At 31.0% G+C, this 23,356-nt stretch overlaps 1 protein-coding gene across 1 annotated transcript; it reads right to left on the reverse strand.

Annotated features, from left to right (window-relative positions):
* Nucleotides 1-20,927: 20,927 nt before the first annotated feature.
* Nucleotides 20,928-22,559, reverse strand: LOC119664190. Its single transcript, XM_038073730.1, has 4 exons — nt 22,503-22,559; nt 21,435-22,245; nt 21,063-21,379; nt 20,928-21,008 (listed from the first exon to the last, which is right to left on the reverse strand). The coding sequence occupies exons 1-4, from the start codon at nt 22,557-22,559 to the stop codon at nt 20,928-20,930; spliced, it is 1,266 nt and encodes a 421-aa protein (XP_037929658.1).
* Between the last annotated feature and the right edge of the window lie 797 nt (nt 22,560-23,356).

Below are 23,356 nucleotides of genomic sequence, written 5' to 3' on the forward strand. Positions count from 1 at the left end.
TTTTGCTTGTATTTATTTGAACTCCCCATTTGTCGAACCATTCGAGCGTTGCGTTTAGGTAATTCTGCAAGTTGTCTGTGGATATATTAAAATTTTTATTAACTGCAATTAGTGCTGTATCGTATGCAAAAGTTGCTATCAAACTTTGAGAATCAGAAGGTATCGGGACATCAGCTTTAATTTGTTTAAGTTCGGAGATTGAGTCTTTATACTTCACATAAAAGTATCTATTTTGTAGATAGCTCTTAAGTAGGAGGTAAAAGTTTGTTGGAAGAAGCTCTGATAGTTTAGTTAGTAGACCTCCATACCAAACGCTGCCGAAAACCTTTGCGATATCTAGATATACCGCAGAGGAAAATTGTTTTGTGTCAATATCACTAGTTATTTTATTAACAACTCTGTGAACTTGTTGTATAGTCGAATACTTTTTCCGAAAGCCGAATTGATGGTCAGATATAAGTTTTTCTTTATGGAGAAGCGGTTCTAGTCTTGATAAAATTATTTTTTCAAACAATTTTGAAATAACTGGTAATAGGCTAATTGGTCTGTATGATTTTGTTACAGATATGTCCTTATTTGGTTTAGGTATAGTGATTACTTCTGCTACATTCCAAACTTTTGGAAAATACTTAAGGCGAAAAGCGCAATTAAACAGATTTCTCATATATATAAGTGCATGAAGAGGCAGATCAGTCAGAATCTTTCCTGTGATACTATCATATCCCGGTGATTTTTTTGCTTTAATTTTATTTTTAATAGTATTCTTAATCTCTGTTATTGAAACTTTCTTTATTGCGACATTTTGAGTAGAGCTGCTCCGTGTAACGTTGCTATCATGCTGTTTTGGGTTACTAAACGTAGTTTCGAAGTACGTGGCAAAAAGTTCAGCTTTTTCGGTGTTAGTTCTAGCCCAAGTTCCATTTGCTTTCCTTAATGGTGGTTGATGCATTACTGAGTTGTTGATATTTTTAGTAACTTTCCATAAAGAATAGTTAGTGGTTTTGTCAGCTGTCAAGTTCATTATGCGTTTTTGTAGGTTTTTATTTTTCTTATTAAGTAGCATAATTTTAAGTTCTTTGGTTAGTTTGTTTAAGTCCATTTTTAGTTCAGGAGACCGATTTATTTGCCATTGTTTTCACAGTTTTCTTCTGTCCATTATCTTGCTTTTAACTGCCATCGAGATTTTATTTTGAGTGTCGTTTTGTTTAAGAACTGGGATAGAATTTGTCACGGCAACAGCGATCACTTCGTTTAAGTATACAATCGCGCTTTCAATTTCGTCTTCAGATTTTAAGGAAATATTTATTGTCAGGTCGGTATTAAGAATATCTCTAAACGTGTCCCAACATGTTTTGTTATTATAGATTAATTTTGTCCTTGTGATGTTTAGTTTTGTGTCGCTTTCATATGATAGCATAATTGGTGAGTGATCAGATGATAAGTCAGGAAGTGTACTTACTGTAAGAAATCGTTTGTTTATATTTTTGGTCACGAAGAAGTCAATCACGTCTGGTATTTTGTTCATATCGGTAGGCCAGTACGTAGGTTCACCTGTGCTTAGAATGTCTGCTTTTTTGTCAATGATAGCATTATGTATTATTTTTCCCTTTGCAGTTTGTAATTCTTGTGCCCCACAAAGTATGTTTTGCATTAAAGTCTCCACCAACAATGTACCGATTGCCGAGAGTGTTAAGGTAGCTCAGGCATACATCCTTCGAGTTATTGTATTTCGGAGGGCAGTAAATAGCTGATACTGTTAACTAGCCTCTTGTATCTTGAATATGGACACTTGTAGCTTGAACTTGTTCTGTTTGGTATATACTAGCTATTGAGCATTGCATATTTTGCTTAATAATTACTGCTGTTCCACCATGGGCTTTGTTTTCGGGATGATTTGTATAATATATCGAATAGTTAGGGATTTTGATGAAACTTTTAACGGTGAAGAGTGTCTCTGATACCAGTAGTACATCAATGGAATTGATGTTTAAGTATGTTCTCAGTTCTAGTAGTTGTTTGCTGAGACCGTTTGCATTCCAAGCTAAAATTTTTAATTTATTTCTGTCCATCGAGTTTGGTGATTAGGATGGTTAAAATATGTATAACGTTGGCAACTTGCGTCATAAGCTGTTACATCATTTGCTTCATCATTTGGATTGAGTTGGATGCGATTTTATTATTTCGGCGTATGTTTTAGCTGGTTGGATTTGTTGGGTTTGTTGGGTGGTAGTTATTAGGTTCGTAACAGCTTTAGTTGGCAGAGATATTTCGTTATTTTGAGATGTGGTTTTTTGTTGTTTTACGCGAAGAGCTGGGAATCATTTGATTTGAAGAGTTTTATAGAGTGTACAACCTTTGTAGTTTGCAGTGTGATTCTCTTAACAGAGTACGCATTTAAGGACGTTGTTCTTACCTTTCATGGGACAGTCAATTGTTTTATGTCCTTCGGAGCATTTAACACAGATTGGACTTCTTGTACAAAAATTTTTTGTGTGTCCATACTTTTGACAGTGGGTACATTGTGGTATTGTTCTTTTTGGATGGGGAGGTTCAAAATTTATTTTGCAGTGCAGTAGGTCTTTGATGTTGTAAATTTCCTTGTTATTTACATCTTGTTTAATTTCGATTGTAAATAGGTTTAATGGAGATTTTGTGCGCGGATGTAATACGTTTTGTATATTGCATACTTCATGTCCTAGTTCAGCTAGCTCTAGTTCAGCTAGTTCATTTTTGTTAGCGGAGTGGTGCATACCGCGTAGGAAGATCTTAAACCCCCTTTCTTCTTTTGGCTTATACGTGTAGTACTCCACGCTCCTTTCTTTAAGAAATTTTACTATGCTAGTGTAATCTGTTGATTCGAATGGCTGGATTTTTATTTCATTATTTTGTAATACACGAATTTCATATTTAGATATTTGTAGTGCATCTAACGTTTTAATTAGCAGCTGTACTTTTTGCACATAATGGGTGGAGGTTTTTTATTTTTAGCCGTTTGATTTTGTGTTGTTTTGCTATCTTTAGTGGGTTCTTTATCGCTATCAGTTACTAGGACAGCAAGTCTATTTGTTGCTAAGGAATACTCGTTTAATGTGTACTGTTTTTTGTTTTGTTTGTGTTTTTTGGCGCTTATTTCATTGATTTGCTTACCAGGGGAGCTACGAATTCTCTTATTCACTACTGGTGTGGTGAAGTCATTGTTTTTATTTGTAGTTGCATCTTCCGTTGTGTTTGCAGTTCTGGTGTTAATATCAGAGTTTTCCAAATTCTGAATGAGTTTTGATGGTGAATTGTGTTGATGATGCTTTGATTGTTGGAGTTTTATGTGCTACTCCTGCTACATTTGTTGTTTCTCTATTTGCTGGTTCTGTTGTGGTTGTTTTTGTTGGGTTTGCAGTGATTTTTCTTGCAGCTGTAGCTGTTGATTTGATCGTAGAAGTGTTGTTTGATTATTATTATTGGATGCTTTTGAACATAGGACAGCTTGCTGTTGTTGTCGTTCTTGTTGTGATTGTTGCTCGTGATTTGACTCGCCTCCACCTTTTGGTGGAGTTCGATTGACCGGCATTACGATAAATTAAGCGATTACCAAAATAGAATATGAAAATATAGTGAACAGTGAATATATATGAACAGTTTGAGGATGACTGATCTTGTGTTATAACACTTTTAAAATAAAGGTTTGTGTACACACTAATCAAAGAATAGGTTGTATATGCTGTCTCAGCTGAATATTTTAATCTTGTTTAATTACTATAAACAGCTTTTTCAGTAATAAAATAAAATATAATAATAATAGCTGTCTCTATCAGCACTTTTTGTTTTGTTCATATATACACAAAACCGCACTGTTCTTTTGTTTGAATGCTTATTCACTTTTGACTATAAGCTTTAGAAATTAATCTGCTGTCTCTGTCAGCTGTTTGAATTTTTTTTTAATAAAGTTGTGCAAAAAGAAAAAAAGTCCACAAAAATCAAAAAAGGGCGCGCTATTTTCAAATTAATATTTTATGCACTTTAAACTTTTACTAATTGTTTTTTGCCCAAAAATGATCTATTTTTGTGAATTTGTATTAATAACAAAAGTGATATTTATAAGAATACTTCTTATTTACTTGTTTTTATACTGTAATTTAAATTTCTTCGAGACCGGTTAAAAAACACGTCCGCTCACTACGAAACTTTGACTACGATGATAAATGATTTAATATGAAAATTTTGTATGGGGGGTGGGTGTGTCAGTGGGTGGAAAACCATAAAAAAATTTTGGAATCTAGATAATAACGTAAGTTTTCCGGACACCAAAATTAAGCTTTCTACCTATCATAGTTTTTAAGTAATCTTGGGACCACGGTAAGGTCCCCATGTTTGGACAAAAATTTCAAATTAGATTTAAAAGAAAGATCAACTCAAAAACTATATTTTAGGAAAATTTCATATCAATGTCTCTACTGGTTCCGAAAATATCGAATTATGACCGCCTAATTTTATGTTTTGTCACACTGTGCGACGTCGGCAGAGATTTGAGTTATTTGTGGACTAAATATAGATATGTAAAACAAACACTTCATTTCTATGGCAGTGGAACTCTGTAATAATTTTACTCAATGCTTTAACCAAAGAATCTAGAGTACAAAGAAGCGCCACGCTCATACAAACGAAATACCCACTTTATTTTGCTGGTGGATTTATAATAAATCCACCCAACCTCATGCAACAATGTTCGATCGAGTCACAACTGGTATGATGTTCAGTTCAAACCTATATGTGAGTCCAGTAAGGCTGACGAAAGCCCAACTGCATAAGTATTCAATCATACATGCAACCCTCTGTATTACATTATACGCATGTTTGTATGTTTGTTCGCTGTAAAATGTTCAAGTGATCAAACAGCATTTAAGTGACAAAATCAAAATTGTGTACATTTGACACGTTTTTGAATTTAATAGTATTGTAGTAATGTTGACTCTTAATGTATATGCCTGAAAATTTGATTGTCAATTTCTATTTTTCAAAGTAAACTTCTCTTTTTTAATAATGCCAGGTGAACGCCACAGTATATAAAAACAAAATTAACTGTTTGATATTGTTATGAATTGTAGTGTAAAAACATAATACGAATTTATTTATGTTTCAAACATAATTTTTTCCATTCTATGAAGCTTTATTTTTAAATGTTCTCCAAGTGCAATGTCTCCGAAGCCATATCGTAATCACCAATTTTAACATTTCAATCCGGTGCAAATAGCATTCATACGTTTCGTCAAACCAGGAAGCATTCTTCCGAAGTTAATACAACGTTTTCGCTATTATTATTTTCGGTATGTACTCCATGCAAACTGCGAATATTTTCTAGCATTGAGCAGAAATCTAATTCCAGCATAACATTTTCATCTTCTAAGCAATTTGATTGCGAGATGAACTGATACAATTTTAAAGACAATAGCTTTGCCGACAGATGTTTGTTATGTCCACCTTTGGCACGTACATACGAAAATGTGTTTTCCAATGGATCTTGGTTAAAAAATGTTTGTATTTTCTTTAAACAAGTCGTTTGCTAAAGACCATTTATCGTTTGAATTAATCCAATCAACGCAAAATATTTTGCTACCTTTATATTGAAGGTTTTTAATATACTCTTTAAAATCAGAAAATTTTTTTCAGTATTGTAACAGACTTCACAAAACACGTATTATTTAAAATAATATTTTTTAAAGTAATTACAAAAAGTCACCAAAATTTCAAACTATTAAGAAATAGTTCCTTTTAAGGTAAAATATATGCACAAATGTGCAATAAAAACATACATATTTAAATACTGCAGACTTAATGTCTCCAACGTCACATTTGTACTTCATAATGGTTTTTGCAGTGCATCATTTTTTGCAATAAAAAAAATATATTCTATTACTCTTTACTCCTATGATCTGGGCCCTTCCAGTACAAGAAAATAAAGCAACAAAGTATATGAAAAAATTGTTTCAGGGATTTCTTTACCTTTCGTTACTACTCAATGTATATTAATTAAATAGACAAATAAAAACAAGAAAAGCAAAAGAAACACCATATATTTAACAAATGCTAATAAATAAATACGCGAAAGAACGCTAAAAGCATTTATAAATCCTAAGGTAAAAAATTTAAACTTATATTATGAATACAAACATAAGTAAAAAATAATATTAGTTTAAAATAAATATGACTGTTGCTAAAACCCCACCTCCAGGTGGTGGAAATAAAGAAAAAATGATTAAACTTGAAAGGAAAATGTAGAACTCCAGAATAAAATCAAAAAACTTGAAAATTTATATACATTATTATCCAATGAGTTAACTGCACTAAGAAGTGAAAATGAAAAATGAAAAGCTTTTAAAAACTTACCAAAAATCATGGAAACAACTCATAGCATTACAAAATGTGAAACTGATGAGGAGAAACTTGTCAGGGAGACGGACTGGATCCCCAAAAAGAAAAGACCAACTAAAAAACGTAAGGCCGAATCGTCCCCTGAAGTAGCCAGTCAAAGTAGACCTAGAGCTGAAACAAATACTTTCCCAAAAGGTAAAGCTGTCCATAATAAAATTATACGACCTCCTCCAATTGTTATCAATAGCATTAATGATTTTAAAAAATTGCATGCTCAACTTATTGAAACCATAAAAAAGAAATTTTTCGTGAGAATAATAAATAATGGATCATATAGAGTTACTACTTTTGATTCTATCGACTATACATCTGTAACAAAATTGCTAAACAATGAAAAAATTCCCTGGTTCAGCTATGAAGATAAACAAAACAAACCAATTCAAGCAATCGTAAAAAACCTTCATCATTCATGCGACTCAAAATCAATTGTGAGCGATCTGAATAATCAGGGTCTGAAAGCCATCAGCGCGACCAACAAACTCAAATGGAAGACAAAGGAACCACTTGATATGTTTCTTTTGGCTTTCGAGACATCTAAGAATGTGAAAAAATCTATGAAATTAAAAGCATTTTGAACACAATTGTAAAAAATGGAACCGGTAAAATCGTCAAACTTAATACCTCAGTGCAAAAAGTGTCAATCTTTTGGACACACAAAAAATTTCTGTGGTAAACCTCCTAGGTGCGAAAAATGCGCAGGCAAACACTTAACTTCTGAGTGTCAAAAGCCGGTGTCAGATAAACCTAAATGCTGCAATTGTGGAAAACCGCACCCTGCAAACTATCGTGGGTGCCTCATCGCACAAAATCTAAGATCTAAAACAATTAATGATAAATCTAAAACTCTCAGTGATTATAAACCAACTGCAAACAAAAATAAGCCTGCTACAGTGGAGCCACCTACAAAGCCCAAAGTAGCCACCTACGCACAAGTATCAAAAGCATCTATTCGAAATGATGTCACACAAAACATAGACGTACTCTCGAAAATCTTGTCAAAACTAGAACAACAGGAGGTGTTCAAAGCATTCGATATGCGGTTGGGTGCTTTAGAGTATAATATGCAGTTTTTAGACTATGACTAATCACTTAAAATTTATTTTATAGAATGCAAATGGCCTACCCAAACTCAAAAATGAACTAGAAATATTGTTAAATAATGAAAAAATTGATTTTGCCTTAATCGCTGAGACTTATTTTACGAAACAATCTTATATCAACTTTAAACACTACTCCCTACATCATACCACTCACCCGGATAATTGTCCAAGAGGTGGCAGCGCTGTAATAATAAAAAATACCATCAAGCATCACTTAAAAAAACAAATCGGCATGCAGGAATTTCAAGCTACATCCGTTTCCATCAAAACATTGAAACAACCTCTGACTTTAATTGCTTTGTACAGCCCACCACGACACCACCTAAAATGCGAAGATTATTTGGCTCTTCTAAATCGTTTCCAAGGTCGCTTCATAATTAGAGGCGACTTTAAGGCAAAACATACCTCATAGGGTTCAAGACTTACCACAGCAGAAGGACAAGAATTATTTAAAGCTATGGAGCGCAGTGGTTGTATTTCAATTTCAACTGGTAAGCCAACATACTGGCCATCGGATACCAACAAAATTCCGGACTTGATTGTCTTCTTTGTCTATAAAAATGTCCCTACTGCTCTTTTAGCTGGTGAATTCTCTCACCGACTGGAAGTATTTTCAGACGCAACTGCAACTACTAATTACATACAATAACATCACTACCAGTGAGCAGCTTGATGATGCAGTACTTGAGTTTACTCAACAACTTCAACAGGCAACCTGGAATAGTACACCCACGCCAAAACTTAAAGTTAATATGTTAGAGTTAATTGCACGAAAGCGAAAACTACGCAAACGCTGGCAACAAACCAGGGCCCTGTTGCACCAACACTTTTCACTTTTCACTTTGCAAATTTTTATGAGTTTTTGAGCATTTTTCTCTCATTGAGAACATAAAGCATTAATTTGAGAATTGAGTTATGCAAAGTTTTGAAAACACTCAAAAAATGCAAAGCGTTGCACCAAAGTACTTTTCAATGAAAAGTAAAGTATGAAAAGAAAAGTGAAATATTTGACAAAAAACTGGTTTCTTTGCAGTTTCTGTTGCACCAACACTTTTTACTTTGCGCTTTGCAAAAGTAAACTGCAAAACTTTTCAAAAAAACTGCAAATGATTAATTCACTTTGCAAATTTTGCAAAGTGATTTCTTTCAATGCGTAAAATGAAAGAAATCATTAATAAATAAATAAAAATAGTTTTAAAAAAATAGAAATAGAAAATTAGTTTAAACAAATATTATTGCTGTTTTTGAAATAAATTTAGTTGCAATAATTAAAGGGATATATTACCGGACAATACTTTTAAATTGTGAATTAAAGAGTTCAGTTTCTAAAAAAAATTTACAATACATTTAATATAAATATTTTATGTGAATTATTGTTTAAGCATGAACACTTATTTATTATAATAATCAGTTTATTATTATTATAAGTCTGTTATCGTTCAAATTCTCCGAATTATGAACTAAGAAAAAACATGGGTATAAAATATCCTATAATAGCTAACATTGTAACATTTTTAAATATCTAATTATCCGTATCTAATTATGATAATAAAAATGTATTTCTAAAGACAATAGAAGAAAAAATCACAAGTGCCTGGACTTGCGTCGTTTTTTGAACCTTGTTTGAAATGTAATTAAAAATAATATAGTTCACTAAAATTAGTGATAACAGACAACATATTATTTTAACGTTGATAGTAAAATTAGTTAAGTTAGTTTTAAGGTAATTTTGTATAAATTAAGAAAAATGTTCTAAATAAAATCAGTAATTTAGGCCCTTTATGCGTAGGTTTCTTTTGTATTAGGATAATACACAGCGACAAGTAAACAATACTTTAATAACTTATAATATTTTAAAATTAAATAATAATGACAGATTTTCAACTAAATTTTTATATAAAAGCAACTTATTATATTTGTTAACTTTGTTTTTCAATATAATTGTTGTTAAAACAACTCATACTCATACTCCTTACATATAAATTCTTTTTCTATAACTTTTCAAACAGCAAAATAAATTAAAAGCATAAAAATTGTCTCTATGGATATACACAACTTCTTTATCTACGATTCAATGTCAATAAAAGAAATCATATACAAAAATTTTGTGTTTTGTATTAATATATAACATATAATTGTACTAAAATTATACAAATATTACAAATTGTAATAATATAAATTATTAAAATAAAATATTATTTTAAAAACTTTTATTTTGAACAAAAATTAAACTCATAAGTACATACTATGCATAAATCATGTACTCATAGCATCAAAATATCAAACAAACAAAAAACAAGTATACATACAGAATCGAAATGCTTTCAAAAACCAATACAAAATGAAAGTGATCTAATTTTTTGGTGCAACGCTTTGCTTTGCATTTTATGCAAAGACTTTGCAGTAAAATTTTTATTTGCAAAGTGCAAAGTAAATTATGTTAAGTCTTTGGTGCAACGCTTTTCACTTTTACTTTGCAAAAAAAAGTCACTCATAAATTTTGCAAAGTGAAAAGTGAAAAGTGTTGGTGCAACAGGGCCCAGATCTCCAGAAATCAAATCAAAATTTAACTTAGCAAATAAACAGCTACATTTAGAAATAAAATCATACAAAAACAACAAATTCAACCAGCATCTGCTCAGTCTTACAGCCGATAAGAAACTAAGTACTCTTTATGGAAGGCGGCAAAATCTTTCAACAAAACAATAAAACACATCGCTCCGATCAAAATAAATGAAACGCAGTGGGCAAAATCAAGTCAGCAAAAGGCGAAATTGTTTACTGAGTACCTAGAAAGGAGTTTCAGCCCCAATGAAGGCAATGATGAAATGCAGACAAGCGAAAATGTACACAACAACGAAATAAATATAACTTTAGTTACACCAAAGGAAGTTATAAACGAAATACACAAAATGAAACTCAAAAAATCACAGGGATTCGATAACCTCATACAGGCCAATATCTCTACTGCCGGTCCTATCGAAGTTATTCGAAAAGCTGCTCCTGACGCTACTGTTACCAATAACAGAGGAAAAAAAATTGATTCCAATCCATCAGCTTGGTTTTAGGAAAAATCACTCAACAATTGACCAACTGCATAGAGTTGTTAGCACAATAGAAAACGCGATGGAAGAGAAAAAAGTATGTTCTACCGTTTTTCTCGATGTGTCACAAGCTTTTGACAAGATATAGCATGTAGTTTTGCTTCAAAAATTGAAAATCATGCCACCTACAAAGTACTATGAAGTGCTTTTCTCATACCTTGATGACCGATATTTTGACGTCAAATACGAAAACTCGTTTTCACCTTTATAAAAGATAACCGCTGAAGTACCACAAGGAAGTATTCTGGGGCCACAATTATATCTCCTATACACACACGATCTTCCATCAACTCATGTCAAGAAAAAACGCAATAAACTAACCAAAAGTTTCTAAAGCTAACCAAATAATACAACCTCATTGGCAGACGTTCAAAACTATCTTTGCACAACAAGCTCCTCTTATATAAACATACCCTAAAGCCAATATGGACTTACGGCTTACAGTTCTGGGGGTGCGCCAGCAAAAAGCATATTGCTATTATTCAACGCCTGCAAAACGAGGTACTCCAAAACATTGTAAATGCGCCATTTTACGTAAGAAATAGCGATCTATATCGTGATCTTCGTATGCCAACAATATTTGAAGAGTCGAAGAAATGTGCAGTGGCACACAAACAGCGCCTGTAATGTCACGTTAACGTAGCTGCATGTAGCCTTCTCCAGGCGAATTCTCTTCGAAGATGGTTAAAGCGGAAAACTGTAGCCGAACTTATGAAAATAAATTAGCACATACTTTATTTTTCATGTATGCTTCCTTGAGCCTGCATCTTAAATAATTAATGCTTTTTTCTTTTAATTATGTAACTCCAACTAAATTGCTTGTTAGTATCACCTTAATATTATACTAGTTGCAATATCATAACGCTTCTGTACAACTTTTTAAAATTCGTTAATAAAAAAAAAATTCTTGAGTACTATATTAAAAAATGCAAATAAAAGAGTAACAAAATTGACTTAACAGTTCATAACTTGACTTGTCGGTCTAAAAATAAACGTTCTACAACTTAGAACTATGAACTAAAATTGCACTTGTTATAATTGCACTTGTAAATATATTAAGTACATATACATATATGTATGTTATGAAAAGTATTCATGAAAAGTGACAAAATTGGCTAACGCACGAAACGCTAACCATACAACCTAATACCCATCATAAGTGGTCATGTAAATGATTCTTGTATTTAATTATTCGTAAATAATTTTTTGAGACTGCAAGTGCCAGGAATGAACTCGTTTCCTGTCAAATTTTAAGTTCAGAGTCAGCGCACTTTAACCAACTGACCCAAAGTCGTACTTGACTCTTTTATGTTCGCACATTTTTCTAGAGTTTTGTTATTTGCTGTTTTATTAACAAATTCACTTGCTGTGTTTATATTCGAACAAAATCGTAAACCAGCTGTAGAATAATTAAAATAATTAACCATATTTTTTTTTATTTCTAATTGTTAAATTTCAATACTCTTCTGTTTGTAGAGACATTATTTGCTGCATGAACCTAATCTAGAAACGAAATACTGAGAAAGTCATGCAAATGTTATTCCATGATTCACACGAACTTCTTTTTCTTTATATTTTTTTTTTTGTTTTCATTCATAATGATGTTTGACAGTCTCTTAAAGCTGTTTTTAGCAAAATTACTTAAATTTTGTCTATATTTAAAGGGAATGGCTACTGTCTCGGTGAGAAATACTCTGCGAGTTCAACTGATGCAATAAGTCGAGATTTAATTAGTATTTTCAGCATCTTCCCAAAAACATCAAGCATATGGAATGGTCAATATGCTGTAACAAGTTCTAGGTCACCTTTTCCTTGCTGATCAGTGTTAATTTCTGCTTCATACAAATTTCAAGAAAGTGGCCTTCTACTAAACAAGCATTGCGGTATTTCTCTAAATGGTTGCTCTAATCTCTTTGAAAGCGGAAACCATCCATAAGTTACTTCGCTACTGAATGTCTGTTGAAAGTTAAAAGAATGCATAACTGCCGAAATGTCAGAGAATGATGCACTGAAGAGTAGGACAACTAACCTTCTCCCTTCTACCTAATTGTGGAACGAGCATTCGATGTCGTCAGCATAAACTATTAATGTCTAAAAAATGACAAACGTTTGCCAGAACTCCTAGTGTATATGAGAGAAGTTTATAGATATAGGCGAGTCGCAGCGATATTAAGCTGCTTACATCAAGCAAAAACACAAATATTTTCGAAAGTGAACTCAATAATCGCCCAATCTGTATAGGAAATACTTGAGGTAAACTACTTAAGAAGCTAAAAAAAATCAAGGATAACAGCTACTATCAATAGAACAGGAGACCCCAGCTACAGGCAAAATGGTTTCGTAATGAAAAATCTACTATTGGTGCTGTGAAATGAGAAATCACTAGTCCAGATATTCTGTTCTACTCACAACTCCTAACTTGAAAAAAACTCTCAATATCGACAAGTGGAATGACATATGCATCCTTTTTTACCTTCAATAAAATGAAGGTAGTTACAAGATCGTGAGGTCATCTATGACATATCCAATGGTCCAAAAGTGGCACAAATAACTGCTGAAACAACTTAAACCCATAATTTTAGGTCAGATCTCTTGTATTAACTACGGCTCTTTAGTCATTTGCATTGACGACATTACCACAAAAGCTTAAAGTTCACAGGAAGATAGAAATTTAAATAATGCTTCTTCTTCTTCTAGGTGCCTTGTCCGCTTCGAACGTTGGCTAACATGATTACTATTTTGATATTATTTACACCTTCTCGAAAAAGTGATCTTGTACTTTTATCAAACCATTGACGTAAATTCTTCAGCCATGATATCTTTCGTCTCCTAGTGCTACGTCTACTTTCAATTCTGCCTTCAATGATTAATTTTAGTAGTCCGTACTTTTCCGGATGCCTCAGAATATTAACAAAAAACTACAAACTGCAAACATTTGCGTACTGCTTCCAGTATAAGTTTGCTATTATTCGGATATCCTTTTCATCTAATCGACAATGCTTCAGAATTTCTATGAGTTTGATCAGAACCCACCGTTTTTCCTATTTTTGCACCATCAATTGCTTTTTGAACTTCATCTAAGGTTATATGTGGACCTGAATCATCTCTTAGATCGGGTGTCACAGATGATCGGTTGCTTGCAAATATAGTTTGGATATAGCTTTCCCACATGAGAAGTGTTTCGTCTTTTTCTGTTACGTATTTACCTTCGGTATCCATAAGTGTGCTTCTCTTTCTTTAAATAGATGTCTTCATGTTTCTAATTTTTTTGTGTAAGTTAAATAAATCGTATCTTCTTTGATAACCCTATATCTCCTCACATTCTTTTTTGTGAAACCTTCTTTTGCTTTTCTAATAAGAACACGTATAGATCTGTGTGTATCCTTATATTTGCGATTATCTTTATTTTTATACCGACTTCTCTCGTCCATCAATGCCAGGAATTCACCTGTCATCCAAACTTCTTTCTTTTTAGATCTGACCACGCCCACTTCATTATTTGCAACTTCCATTATTGTATTTTTAATTTTCATAGATATTTCCTCAATGGACATGTCGTCGCGTTGTAAACTTAATAACTTCGTTTCAATTTCATTTTCAACTCGCATCCTCAAATCTGGGCTTTTTAATTTCTGTACATTGAGCTTACTCCTCGGTTGAGCTGAGCTTGTTGGTTTGAACTTAATATTGATTTTAACAGCTAGCAAGTTGTGATCAGATGGAACATCCGCACCGGGGAAAGTTTTTGCGAATTTTATTGAGTTCTTATATCTTTCACTTATTGTTATAAAGTCGATTTGGTTACGAATGACCCTGTTTGCTGCATCAGCTGGTGACTTCCAGGTATAAAGTATTCGTTTTGGCAGTTCAAAGAATGTATTGGAAATAATCAACTAATTACTTCTGCAGAATTCAGCCAAACGATCACCTCTTTCGTTTCTTTCGCCTAGGCCAAATTTGCCAACAATAGCATCGTCCGTACCTTGGCCTATCTTGGCATTAAAGTCACCCATAACCATCAGAACATCTCTTGACTCTGTACTTCTTATCAATGATTGTATTCCTTCGTAAAATATTTTAATTTCATCATCAGGAGCATCACATGTGGGTGCGTAAACTTGAATTTTATTTAAATTTACCGGCCACCCCTTCATTTGCACCTTTATTATACGAGCGGAATGATACACGATATTTGTTACCATATTTTTGAGTTCTTTTGATATAATAACTGCAACACCATGTTTGTTTCTTCTTCCATCGTCGCCACTGTAGTACACATCATAATTGTCCAAAATACCAATTTCATGTTTCTGCATTTCCCGTATTGTATTATTAATTTTACCGCTTTCGAACATACTCCTGACATTCCAAGTGCCAATTTTATAGGATTTATTATTACTGAATCTCATCTTAGCTGAACGGGGGATTCTTGGCACCCCTGCCCCATTTAAGGGACTCCCGTAGTCGGGGCCGTTGTTTTGATTCTCAGTCGTATTAGATAAATTGATTCATGTTTATTCATGTTAATTTTGGAAAAATAATAGTGGTGGTTTTCCTTTGCCTTCCACCGCTGTGCACATACTGTTTCTATGGAGACCACTGCGCTATCTGCTAATTCATGTATAACCATACCATACCAAATAATGCTAACCCAGGTAATGTTACGAATCCATGCATGAACGGATTCGCATGAACAGAATAAATATAGTAATAATTATAAATTAATTAATAATTATTAATTATACTTAATAATAATTATAATAATTATTCATTTTTTTCTGATGCATTGCACATTGTTTTCTTTATCCACCTATTGCTTTATTTATGTTATGAACAATTTCACAAACATTATATATTAAATTATTTGCATTTTCTGCGTTTTCCATGATCAATTATAGAATGTCTGCTAATAATACTAATAAAATATCATCTGAATGTCTGCTAATAATAATTAAATATCATCTACTTACAATTGAAATTTAAACAAAGAAAAGCTTTTCTACAACTTTTACAGAACTTAATGGTACATAAAAACTCTTTCACATGTAATTTCAATAAGTAATTTATGTCAATGAAAACTACAAAATCTTAAAGTTACTAAAGTAACTTATTAAGTAAGCAGTGAAAACAAGATAATAAGATATTGCACGACAGTTAGAGATTTGATTAGCAGGCAATACTTTAATGTTCTTTTGCTGTAAAAGTTATTATAGACCTTTGCAAAGTTATTCGAAAACTCATCCTTTCTTGCACGAAATCAATCAGCATCAAACCGTTTTTTTTTTTTACAAATAGAATCTCTAATAATACTGACCATACTTAAGTTGAATATTAGTCTTTTATTGCTTCAATTCTTCCGCTCTTTTTTTAATTTTTCAACTTCTGAACTAAAAACTTGATATTCTGTTATTAGCTTATTAACCTTAGCCGTAAAGTATGTGTGTAGGCTCTTGTATTTTTTCTCGAGTAGTGTACCCATAGTATTTTGTTATAGCGTTTTCAAATATTTAAATAGTTTGCCAGCTTACTCTTATATATCTGATGATAATTAACTTATATTTGTAGTTGCTATAATGACACATTAGCTGATAAGTCCGTAGGGCAACGCACTGGCTTCAAAATTAATGAAAAATGCATATAAATTTAAATGATACCTGTCCAAATTATATGATATTTGAACGATTACGCATTTAATCACAGCTATTTCAGTAATACTGTTTTTATATTTTTAGAACAAAACAATTTCGTGTCTTGATTTATCATTTGTTTTTGACGGGTAAAAATTTCGTGACAGCAAAAGTTTGGCTACCCGAACTACCCGAACTCTGCTCCATCGAAACAAATGATAGCGAAGTGGTTTTGCGACTATAAATGCGGCAGTACAAACACCAATGATCCAAAAGCTCTGGTCTCATAAAAAAGGTTGTGACTCTGGTAAACATCAAAAATGTCAACAAAATCGTTTTAAAAACCTTTAAAGTAAAGTTATTGTAGATAGCTAATTACTTAAGAATTTCATATGGTTTATCTATGAGAAAGCTACGTTTAGTCGGAATATGTCCTACGTTTGATAACAGCTGACTAAAACTTAACTTGGTACCTGTTTAAGCGATATAAAAACGACTTTTTGGCTACCTTGGCCAAATTTCACGATTTATAATTTAAATTACTTCCCTTACACACCATATTCACCAGATTTAGCTCCTAGTAATTACTATCTGTTCGCAGGCCTTCGAAAAAATGCTCCAACAAAAGATATTCAGATCCAATTAAAAAGCCATCGCCAAAATTAAGGCATATTTTAATGTTGAATGTTAGTCAACCGCTGGAATGATTGCTATGTAAAAGATTACGTTGATAAATAAATTTCGCCATAAAGTGGTTTTATTTAACAAAGATTTGTAGAAGATTGTGATATATTGGCTTGTTATATAACATGAGTGCCTAGTGTTTAAGCTAAGCTTATGAGTCCTAATATTTGGAAATTTTACATTAATCCTAATATGATAAGAGATACGTTATTAATGTATTATGTTAACCTGTGGTGTTGGTTTCTGTCCAAAATTGCGCACAGCTGATCAAGTAACCACGGCACCAGTCGAGCTTTTATGTATGATTTATTGAAATTTTGTTTCTCAAACACGAGTTCTTTATTTAGTTTGTGGATATTGCACTGATAAAAGTTTAGTTTAGCTTAATCAATATTTTCAGTTGCATTCAAGTTAATTTTTTGATTTTTCATGCAACCATCTCCTCTACATCTGTACTCTTAGGCATTCAGCCACAATTCGGTATTATGCGCTGGAGTTATTATGTATTGTAAACTGTTTAAATATTTCATTTTCCTCTACATATATTGAATTTAAATATTTAGTTGAAACATCGCATGCATGTGAAAAACATTCTCAAAAATTTTTGAATTAAAGAAAGTGTAATCAATAAAGTGATGGTGTTGGGTACAGGTTAGAGACTTCAGAAATATATTTGTTACTTTTTGCCTACTAATACTACTACAATTGACTACTATAGGTTTTATTATACCTATAGCACAATTGCAGCACAATTGGCTACTATTGCCCAACATTATTATTATTAATAATAATTAATAATAATAATTAGAAAAATATTTAAATTAGTTGGTCTTACAGAGAAGTTGAGCAGTGAGCGAATAATAGAATGTCTAACAAAACAAAACGATATATGCAAAGAGAAAGAGTTTAAAGTATTAAAAATTTATGAAAACAACAATATAAGAGAAACTTCTTTCAATGCGCTTATTGAAACACACTTAATAACGTATGAAAGTATTTTATTTAAAAAACGGTTAAACATAGAGTGGGATTCATGCGTTGTATATGAACATATTCAGATACGTAGGTGTTATAAATGCTTACACTGAAAAAAAAAAGTTGTAATATCAACAATTTTGACTTTTGTTTCAAGTATTTTTCTGAGTCATATTGTACCCAACAATGTCTAGCAGTTCTCACAACAATGTAAACATTTTTGACGAAATTGTTACCATAACAAGTTTATTATTTAAGATAACAATTAATCGTTTTTGACTAAATAACAATTTATTTGTCATTTCAAGAATTTTAACTTTTGTTTTTACAGTAAAAATTTGTTAATTCTACTAAATAAATTGTCGTCGTAATATGTTACGTTAAATTAAGATACTAAATCAAAAATAAGATATAACACAGTAGTTGTATGTATAAATGTTTTATTTTGTTAATACCTAAAGAATTGTACACAGATTTAATTTATATTAGATAATTTATTACATAAGATACATTAGGTATTAGATAATAGATAAGAAATTTCTTACTCTTAAGCAAATTAATTTAAAATCTTAACATAACCTCTCCATTATTTAATGTACATTGTTTAATAGGATAAGAAACTTCACTAATTAATTTAATATAATAACAATTACATTTGTTTAAAAATTTGTAGGATTGAAATTTATTTGAAAAAACAGTATTAATTTCTTGACCTATCACATAAAAGTCATTAGTCGATTCATAAAATATTGTTATTATAATACATATAATATTGTTCCATCGTACGTAACTACCTTTTTCATATATTATACCCTTGTAAGATAAGCTATTGACTTCATACCCAATAGTAAAGTTTGTGCATAAGTTTGTATAAAAATTGAACTGAGTTAGATCAACTTGTGCAACTTCTTTAAGATCAGATATATCCTTTTGAAAGAAATTATTTTCTAATGTATTTGATGCAAATGTAAGGGAGGGAATGCTTTATAGCTAATGTGTATGGAATGTTTTTCCTTGAAGTAATAACATTTGCATATTTTTTGAAAAATGCGTGCTTTCCTTCAAATCTAAAACACCACAAATGCCTGAGTGGACCCACGGATTTTATTGCAGAAATATAATGAACCATGAAGTGATATTTCGGTTTTAATTTTTCACCAAAATATTCAACAAAAAATTTGTTATGTTTAGCGATCAAAAGCTGTAATTTTTTTAAAATTGCTTCGTCAAATTCTTCTAATAAAACGATGTCTACAATTTCCACGAAAGTTACTAAAAACTCATATACAATATCCGATTCATCAATTAAATCTCCAATTATTAATAGGACACAATGCAAGAAAAGTTTCATTTCAGATGCATTCATTTTTATATTACAATTTTTTAGTTGCATTTTTGTAAATGGTGGACTTATATTTCTCGTGTTTGTAGGCCCATATTCAAACATTTGTTTCCTATAATTAAAAGATTCCAAAGTAAAAAACTTCTTTTCGTATATGAAATAATTTAAGATTTTATGTATATTATATTTTGCGACTCCAAGAAATATATCGTGCATAATATCGCACATTTTGTTGTCAGTAACATGAAAGAAGGGAACTGTATTCCATATAGAGTCTTCTCTAACGGCAGATATTTCTTCCCCATTCATTTGAAGGTTTTCTATTTCTGATTTATACCTGCTTTTATTGCGAATATTTTCTTCAATTTCGACAAATGTTGTTTGACAGTGTTCTTTTGAAGCTGAACAAAATCTACAAAAATATTTACTATTAAAACCTGAATTAAAACCTAAAACTTCGTTTAAACCTAAGTTATCCCCTAAAATTTGACCTATACAAAAGTAAATAGTGGTAATGGTTCCATCTATGCTAATGTCAATTCCATTTGTACTTAGATCTTTAATGGCATCAATAAGGTATTTGAGAGTTTGGTGATTACCAAAGTGTGATAAATCTTTTGCGTTAACAAAACCCGCAACAAAAATGGTGCTTTGATGAGATAACTGGTTTTGTGGAATTACTGGAACTGAAAAATATATACCACAAACTGAATACTGATGGCCCCCAAGAGGGTTATTTATTTGAAAAGAATCAAAATAAAGAAATAATGGAAACATTTCATTATTAAATTGACTAATTTTACTTTTCCATAGATTTCCATTTATAAAGTGATTAAGCCTATTACACGATTTGATACTTTCAATATTTTGTAAAGTCGCCTTCAAAACATTTGGTGATTCAAAAAACTTTTTAAGTTGATGTTTTATATTACAAAGGCAACCTTCAATTATATTTTCTTTTAATGTTGTATAACCACGAACAACAACTTCATCTAATTGTTTAGATATTGTAAATAACTTGGGGTGCTTGTATAAATTTAATGTTTCTAACTTTTTTATTAACATGAATTCAGAGAATATATCCTTAAAAGGATTTCTAGAATATAACATTAATTCATTAAATAGTTCCCTTTTTTCATGTTGAATAAATTGGTGAAAAATCTCAAAACCCTTTAATATCGGTTCAATTATATGCTCCACAATAAACGTTTGAAATTCAGGAATGTCTTTTCGATTGAAGTTGATTTTTGAGTGCAATTTTAAAGCAAATCTTAATATATCCATTTCTATTAATTTTTTAATTTGAACGATGTCAATAGTATAGTTACCTGGTGAAATAGACTTCACATTATTTACGATACTGTCATCTTGAATATCCTCTTCTTCATTATTTATTGAATTTTTAGCTAGGCTTTCAAGTTCATTAGTTCTTAAAGTTTTTGGCAATGAAATACAACTTATATCAAGAGGTGAATTGACATCATGTCTTCGAATATGATTCCTAAACTTATACAAATTTTGAAAATGTTTATTACATTTGTCGTAAAGACATATATACTTGTAGGTTGTAGGTACTTTATGAATACTTTTTAAGAGAGTTATTAAATAATGCGACAAGCTAAAAATAGTTTTACAAATAAAGCAAATATGTGTGGATTTTTCTTTAAAACTTTCAAATGGCATGTCTAAGTTTACATAGAATATTTTCAATTTTTGAAATTTTTTCTTTTGAAGGTTTTTCGTAAACACACATCTGTAAAAAGATCCACACATATTTGCTTTTAAATGAAAAATCTAAATTAAATACAAAACATATTTTCATAACTAAATCTAATGCACTAAGTACACTTCCTACTTTATACTGAATATTATTTAAATTCATATAAAATTCTTTTAAAGTTTCTGGAGAATTACCAACAACAAAAACCTTCGGCTGAAACGTTAGTCCTTCTCTTAAGGCTAACTCCTTGAGTTCATCCACTTTTTGTTGATAATTATTAATATTAAAAATATGTGTTATCATATCTTCTTGCGCGTCCGTTATAGATGGCTTACTTATTTTACTGATCCGTGGAGGTAAAATAATAGCATGTAGTAAGTTGAAAAAATAAAAGTGCTTGCAATCTAGAAAAATATTCGTTATTTTAAAAAATATCAGATATATAATATTACTCCATACTTATATCACTTGCTACTTTCATTTTTTTAAAATATTGCTGATTTAGTTTATCTTTTATAGACGACGGAAAAAATAGTTTAGTCACTTTCTGCACCAAGTCCTCTATTTTTTCAAACATTATCATTTCTTTGCCAGGATAGAGGGTTGAAAAGTCAATATCAATTAACTCGTGACCATTACAATCGCCGTATCTCGGCCATTGATCAAGAAACTGCTGTATTGATTCTTTATGCTCCTTCATTCGTTTAACTGAAGTCTCCTTCCACGGAGTCATTATATCATTTGGTGTGTTCCAATAAAGCCATTTTTTTCTCTTCTCAAATTCAACATCACCATTTTCTGCAGAAATTTCAGCTTCAACATTAATTTTGATTTTCTTGACATGATCATCGGGTAGAGTTTTTCGCTTATACAAACAGTTGCAATATCTATCATATAATTTACCAGATGGGTTTTTTTTACTGGTACGTGGAACGAAATATGTCAATGCATTTTCTGTTGGAAACAAGTATGTAATAGACTGAGCAATTTTTATCATTACTTTTGGATCCATTTTTATAGTATTTAATATAAAATGGTCAGCTATTATTTTGACAATAGCATTTTGATCAGTATCACTTAAATATTTTGTAGTGTTATATTTTTCAATAATATCTTTACCGGCCACAGTGTTAATAAGAATACTTTTTATATCTATATTAGATTGGATAACTGGAACATTACAGCTTTCATTAATTATATTTAATGGTAGCGTTTTTCTGTTATTATATTGAGATTCTTGAAAATTTGGGCAACAAATGATTGGATCAAGCTGAAATTAAAATACTAATATATTATATTGTACGAAATTATAAAAATAACTTACATTATTTTCGAAACGCCACAGTGAAAGTCCGTGTCTAAACCTTATTTTATCAATAGTTGTTCGTCATTAAAAATTTCATCGATATCATGAGAATGCATCATTTTAAAAATATCGATACTAATTATTTTTAAATTCACAAGTCTACATATAGCACCAGACGATAGCTCCCATATTTCAAATAATAATGATATTTCAGGGCTTACTTCCAAAATATCAATATTTTCGGAAAACAAGCATTCATTCGAATAAGAGTTATTCATGTTTATTTTTTAATTTTGTGATAATTTGATAAAATAAAGTACTATATTCGAAACACATAATATTAAAAGTTCTACATATACAAATAGCTTTACAAATATTATAAATATGTTTTTAATCAAGCAAACAAAAAGAAATTTGTATGCAATATATGTATTGATGTACATTAACTAAACGTGTGCCGACATGCACGGCTATGACGCCAGTTTGCAGAAAATTTTTTAGCAACTTGTAAATTTTCTATTGCACGACACTTAACATTATTTATATTTATTATATATTATTTATTTTATATTTTTATTTAATATATTTTTTATTCAAATTAACAAACGTGTGAATTTAATAACATTTTAACGCGTACATTGTATATACTGATCGCAAAATTGTTCACAACTTGAATGATGCACGCAAAATAATTTTCTGTTCCTTTTGTTTCTTTCACTGACTCTACATCAGAGAGATGCACAAAAAACAACAAAAACAATAGTTCTATGCAAAATGCTGCAATTTTTCTTTAATTGAATGTCACAACAAAGAGTGTGAATAAAGAAAAAGAGCGAAATCGCATCATATCATACTCTGTTATCTGTTAGAATTACAATAGAGAAGAGCATTACAAAAACAAATAAGATGCTCGAACTATGTGTTAACAATTTTCTTATTTAATATTACAATTTCTTCTTCTTGATAAAACAATCGTTACATTTTTAATTTAACAATAAAATACTTGCCAATACAATTTCTTATTTGTCCCTTCAATTAAATAACAAAATTGTTCGGAGAACAGAAAAAATGTTAA

This window comes from Teleopsis dalmanni, chromosome 1, assembly GCF_002237135.1.
Source record: "Teleopsis dalmanni isolate 2A chromosome 1, ASM223713v2, whole genome shotgun sequence".
NCBI lineage: Eukaryota > Metazoa > Arthropoda > Insecta > Diptera > Diopsidae > Teleopsis > Teleopsis dalmanni.